General features: G+C 31.6%; 1 protein-coding gene across 1 annotated transcript; it reads right to left on the reverse strand.

Annotated features, from left to right (window-relative positions):
* Window positions 1–4,382: 4,382 nt before the first annotated feature.
* LOC134271318 (uncharacterized) lies at window positions 4,383–6,472 on the reverse strand. The gene is made up of 4 exons (XM_062753545.1): window positions 6,343–6,472; window positions 5,483–5,539; window positions 5,024–5,246; window positions 4,383–4,819 (listed from the first exon to the last, which is right to left on the reverse strand). Exons 2-4 carry the CDS (start codon window positions 5,519–5,521, stop codon window positions 4,605–4,607), a joined length of 477 nt encoding a protein of 158 aa, XP_062609529.1. The 5' UTR covers window positions 5,522–5,539; window positions 6,343–6,472; the 3' UTR covers window positions 4,383–4,604.
* Between the last annotated feature and the right edge of the window lie 94 nt (window positions 6,473–6,566).

Raw genomic sequence — 6,566 nt, forward strand, 5'->3', positions numbered from 1 at the left:
TGAAGAAAAAATTCTACAAAAATCTGGTTCCTTAAACAACTCTTACATTTTTGTGCAGAAGCCGACTTATCTTTTGGACCATGATAGAGGGTGTTCCGTACTAGATTAAAGTAAAGTTTTCGATTTTTTATACCCCTGCTTGAAAAGCGGGAGGGTATGGTGTCTTCCCACTTAGCCAACATTTTGAAAAAATATAGGTAAAACACAGGTAAATCTGTGTTGGCTAAGTGGGAATGGGGTACAGGAGGAGAACAAAAGAAATTAATTACAGGTAGGCTATAGTCTGTTTTAAGATGAATAAAATATTTATTAATTTTTGTCTATTTTAATTTGAGTGTGTATTTATTTAAGAACAGTTACATCAGATGATCAAAATTAAAAAAAAAACTTTCTGATTATTTTATGTAAAGATAGGGTTATTTTGTAAATTACATAATCATGCACATTTCAAAGTAAAGATATCAAGGATTTTTAACAATAACCCATTTATTTGTCGACTTTACATTTAGAGAGGAGAAAAAATTTAAGTCAATTAAACTCTATGATAAAGGTAGGTTTTACAAGTTCAAAATTGGTGAGAATTTGAATTTAAACATATATCAGATTAATTTTACCATGTATATTTATACTTGTATATTTACACTTAATCCCTTTTCATATTTTAGCTCAGATATGCCATATAAACATGTAGATTTAGGTATAATTCTTATAAAATAAAAATGCATAATTCATTGGTTATATTTAGATTGTATAGAGTCTTTCCTTCTTTTATTGTTTTAAAAATGAAAAAGACAAAATATGCTGCAACATGCCTATTTTAAAATGTACAAACATTGATACATGTATTTTTAATTGATTCATTTTGTAATTTTTTAATTTTTAATTTTGTAATTATTTAATAATTTTGGGGCATTTTCCATAGTAGAGTAAAACTATACAAATAAAATGAATATTTAAGCTGGTGTCTTCATCAGATAATAAATCACATTGCATCAGCTTTGATTACTGTGTTCATAAGTTACCATGATCAAATATTACATACTCAGATAAAATAATATTTCTAATCTCAAATGTTAATTATATTAGAATATTCAAAATTCTCTCACTTTTCTTTTTTGTTTCATCATTAAATACTTCATTTCTTATAAAATTAATTTTATAATTTTATTAATATTTAATTTTTTAAAAATTGCAGATTTTAAATATTTACAAAAAAAATTCTGGAACTTTAATTTTATTACTCTGATTTTATAATTACATTGATTATTGATTGCCTGAAAACAGACTATAGTCTGTTGGTCACTCAGGTGTAAAAATCAAAATGTTGGCTATGTGGGAATAGGTTTTTTTCAAAATGTTGGCTAAGTGGGAATTAACCGAGGGTATATAGTAATCGGGATGTCCGTCTGTCTAGCTGTCCGTCCATCCGTCCGTCTGTTACGCTTTGGGGTACCCATCTATTATCCGCAACTCCTCTTATACCACCAAATGAAATTTGATGAGACTCTCAAAGAATATTTATTTCATAATGCCATTGTGACTGACCTCCTATTTTACTTTTTGATCCGTCACATGTTTTAGGTTTCCCATAGCAAAAAATTATATCCATACCTATGACGTGAGGTGTGTGGCGGCTTCTGAATAACATGGGACAACACGAGTTATTCCTCTTTACACGTTACAGTAAAACAATATAGAGAGGCAAATTTCACATAGAAAAACATGGACACTGCCATTATATTCATATTATAACTATATTAATAGTAGTTAATTTTACTACAAACCAACTGAATTTGTACACTTACCAATTCATCTTTTGGAATATTATTGAGGGTGTTCTGTAAATGTTCCATAAAATTTCATAATCTTTTTTTGTTTTGGAGGGTGATTGGGGATCAAAAAGGATAATTTTCTACAAAAACCGTGTTTCCTGGATCTCGCTTACATTTATTTCATATACAGAAGCCAACTCATCTTTTGGAATATGCTTGAAGGTCGCCATGCAACAGTTTTGACATTTTTATTTTCACCATGGGAAAGAGGACTGGGGGTAAAAGCATGGTTCCCTGACTCCTCATTTATTTTTCACAGTATCCTAAGTTATACATGTATTTGGGAAAGCGAGAGGGGGTGCCATGTTTGTGGTAAGGTTTTTAATCTCTATCCTTGGGGACGTATGATCGTCGATAGCACAATGTTTATTTTTTTTTTTTAAACAAAATTCTGGTTCCTTGAACTTCTCTTAAGGTAGGTCACTCGTCAGCTTTTTGGAAAAGTTCACGCAGAACCTCTTGCTTCAAAACTGTTTATCAAAAATTCAACAATGTTATTGTTTTAACATTAAACGAAAAAACTGCTCAAAAAGCTACAAAGAAGCAAGATTTGTGAGGGACTATTTTTTGTGGTGGAACGATATTTAGCAGATAATTCTGCAAATCTGCACATTTATTAAATTTAATATCTTAGATCTTTAGTCTCACATACCTTTTCAATTTGTCGGAGAATATTTTCCATTATGATATTGCTAGGAATATTTAATATAGGTCTTAATTTATATTTTTAGAACAAGTTTTACACCTTCCTCCAACAAACTTTGCCAAAAAATGAAGATATGTCAAATAAGTCAATATAAAATTTACACCATTTTTTGCCTGCAAATCACATATTTTGACCAATATTTCAAAATTAACATCACTGACCCCTACTTTTTCTTTCATTATTTTATAGTACTCGATAATTGTGACTGATCAGCACTTAAGTCGTAAAAAAGCTTGATTTAAGAAAATGTTTTATTGCCTATTTAGTTTTTTAATACCCCAAAATATGTTACTTTTTAGTGCAAAAAGGTCACACAATAATTTACGCGCATTAATTTGCAAAATTTTTTCAATGATAAATGTTATTCAAAATATTTTACGTAAAATAAAATCATATTTTTTGCCATGGTTTCAACTGATAAAATATAATTAAGGTTTGAGTAATTAACCAAATTGTTCAATTCTAAGTGCAAAAATGTCAACTTCACTGAACCGTAGGTCAGTAAGATGCACACTGACCCGCCATTTTCTCTGCGATTTTGAGTCAATCTATATGAGTACTTATCCAAAATATACTTATCAATAAATCGTTGATTTAACAAATTTCACGAATGACATACCTTAAATTTTTGTCTAGAAGCCAACTCAATTTGGGGGTGTCCTGTATACAGCAAAAAAAATTGATTTTCAGATGAGAAGCCAAATCAAGGTTTTAAAAAATGTTTTTTTGCAAAAGCCTTGTTTGCTTGTACATTTTTCACAGAAGCCAAATCAAATTTTCTAAAACCTTGGGTGTGTGTTTTATCAGTTGAAACCATGGCAAAAAATATGATTTTATTTTATGTAAAATATTTTGAATAATATTTATAAAGGGTTAAAACCCAACAGTTTATTATAAAATGTAAATTGGATTATTCCTTAAATAATGGCTTCAGTTTCTTTTTGACAATATCTATGTAGCCTTTTTTTATATTCGTACGAATTTATTTTTTAAAAAACCTCTACACTAAGAAGTTTCTTAGAAATTTCTTTCTTTCTCAAGAAATTGCTGTTTAATTCGACATTTTGATACGACCTACCGACGACAGTATTGATTATAATAACGACTATATCAAGAATCATTTCCATTCATGCGTTGACGAAAAACTGAACTCGGTACAAAGACTCACTCAAAGTCTGACACATCTGTATCTTATTTGAGTGTTTACTAGTGACATTTATGGCAAAATTATATCAAAACTTTAGGGTAAACTTTTCTGTCGTGACCTTCACTTATTTATGTAGAATCACAATTCCGTTATCACCTCCATATACTTTGCATCGATCTTTAAACCAAGGCATACATCTGACAAAGAAGTTTATGTTACAATGGTATATTATTTTACTATTAACAAAAATGTTTTAAGTTAACATCTCAAAAATTCTATGCTCAATACAATGACAATGTTTGAAAATACAGCCTATCCTTCGGAGGAATTATGCTGAAAAACAAGTTTTAGACCATTATTTTTTTGTCATACTTAATTGTCTATTACTCGATTTAGTCTATCAAGACAAAGGCTCACGGCGGGTGTGAGCGGTCGATTGGGAATGTTTACTCTTTCATGGAATATGATCCACTGATCTACTCATATATTCACTTTGCCTTCTTGTTTTTCTGGCCTTTAAGCATGTTTACTTACCATCATACTAACATTAAATGCATGTAATGTTTAAATATAAGCATCAATGACTTGCAATTTTTTTGTCATTTTCTGAATTGAAAATGTCAAGCAAAACGCTATACAGCCAGCGTTATGCATGTATATGTATATAAATACGCAGAAGATTGATTTTTGATTTTAAATCTTTGTTTATTACAGAAACTTGATAAAAATAATTTTCGATGGAGTATTGAGACCGTTTTGTAATAATTGGTAAGTTTCACAATTTTTACAACTGTAGAAATTTTACAATGTTGTTAATAGTTAATTCTTGCACTGCTAGACCTGGAATAGCCCAGGTCATCGCGCATCCTCGTTAACTAGGAGACAGCTTTTGTAGACAGGATTGCAGCCCTGATGAGTGTTAAGTGGTGTTCCAGTCCATCATCACTGAGTATTCATCCTCGTCAAACTCCCCCTCTGTGGGGTATGGCTTTTTGTGTTGTCTCTCCTTTAGAACTCGAACGCGCCTCCAAAGATAACCAATGGCGAGCAGTGACGTCAGAAGCAGAAGTATCAGAATCACTATCAGAACTATAATAGCAGGCGACGGTTTATGTAGGATCACAACGGAAGCACCTGTTACAATAGAAAGGGGTCAACATAAAAATGCTTTCCTCCCTTGGGTTTCAGTACAAAATAATATTGAAATTTGCATTTGAATATCAAATGCTAAGCATCGTATCCTATTTACTTGTTTATCTGTATAATTTTTTTTCTCAATAATTTACATATGATTCTAAATTGAATTCTTCTAAAGAAATTAAGGAAAGTACTTCTAACCATTTTCAAAGTTTTGTGCCTCCTTCGGCGGTTTGGAAGACGGAGGAGGTCGGGTGACCTTGTAGACAGGGGTCTTCTCTGATTGGTCATTTATGTCCCCGCTACCTTCGTATACCAGATGAGACTTTGCTGCTTGGCTTTGAACAGGGATAAGGTGTTCCGATTGTAAATGATCATGGATCGTCTGCTGGCTATCTTGTACTCCACAAACAATAGAAATGAACTACAACAGTTATAAATAATCTTCTTTTTAAAAATATATCTTTGAAATTAACTGAGATTCTTCATTTTCTAATATGTTTGAAAAATTCAGTAGCAAGGCATTTTTCTTGATCTTAGCTGGAGGACAACGATTTTGCGCCTTTTCTGACCCATAGAAATATACTTTTTATCAAACTTTGGCAAATTTAATACAATTAATTCATTGCAATTTTCCGCCTCGAGTATGTAATATTTTACCTGAACAGTAATCAACACTCCAACAACTGTCCACTTCATTTTTCACCGGTACCACACCTAGTGATGTAAGATACGGTATTGTATTGAGTCTTTTCATTTTTTCCCTAGAAATACTTTAAAAGAACACAAGTACTATGTAATAGACCTCGGAGGGGTCGGCGATTTTATAATTATTATTTTGGTGGTGGTGGTGGGGAGGGGGTACGCTTACGACTTAGTTACAAGATCCCTCATTATTTAAAAGAGGAGCTTAATTAGGTAAATCAAAAATGTGACAAAGTTTAAATCTTTTGGATGCCATGTTGATTCCGTTGACATTAAATTTGAGGAGAATAATATCAGGCATAAGTATATAAAATTTAAATCTTCGCTCCGAAGACTGAAACTCAAAAGTCCTTTATTCTTAGGAAGTGTTTAGTCAGTGACATATTAATTATAAATGTATGATGTATAAATCGCATACAACACACATAGGTGTGCGTAAATCTATTTAGAGAGATTGTCGTGTCACATTTTATTTGCATCATTCACCTGAAAAACATTTCCTGTACATAGCGTACACATATCTCCGTACGTAGATGCGCACACACTAAAACATCTAAGTATAAATATTAATGTATCAATAAGTTAACTATTTTTCTATCGTACAGATATGTAGAATACAAAATGAAATAGATCGAAGTCATCCAATATCTAGTTATTAACAAGATAGTTTACTAAAAAAAAACATATTTAGTAGAGACTTTGACTAGAAAACTATAGGATAGCATACCAAGCTGTTTATTTTCCTACATTGCTTCATAAGAGCCTAACTTTCTTACAAATCTGGTATCGAACAGCATTAATATTTTACGATTTACCTTGCTATAGAAAACCTTTCCCTTTCGTCCTCTAACGATAGGAGGCTTCCGTTATGCAAATTAGGGGTTAACAGTATGCTAAAAATGGAGGTGACATAATGTTAACAAGCCAGGGACTGTCACATCAAAGGTGACAGGTTTACCAAGAAGATAACTCCACAAACAGACAAGCGCAATATGTAGGGAGAGAATGCAGAAAATCGCCGATTTGTATTAACGTTCCT

This window comes from Saccostrea cucullata, unplaced genomic scaffold (assembly GCF_032062105.1).
Source record: "Saccostrea cucullata isolate Sc308-1 unplaced genomic scaffold, CSIRO_AGI_Scuc_v1 ctg2045, whole genome shotgun sequence".
NCBI classification, from domain to species: domain Eukaryota; kingdom Metazoa; phylum Mollusca; class Bivalvia; order Ostreida; family Ostreidae; genus Saccostrea; species Saccostrea cuccullata.

Excerpts from the sequence above, each read along its gene's own strand:
- LOC134271318 (XM_062753545.1), bottom strand. The coding sequence starts at position 5,521 with ATGAAGTGGACAGTTGTTGGAGTGTTGATTACTGTTCAG. Across the intron at positions 5,247-5,482 it reads GAGTGTTGATTACTGTTCAG|TTCATTTCTATTGTTTGTGG; the intron begins GTAAAATATTAC and ends TAACTGTTGTAG. Across the intron at positions 4,820-5,023 it reads GGCACAAAACTTTGAAAATG|GTGCTTCCGTTGTGATCCTA; the intron begins GTTAGAAGTACT and ends CTATTGTAACAG.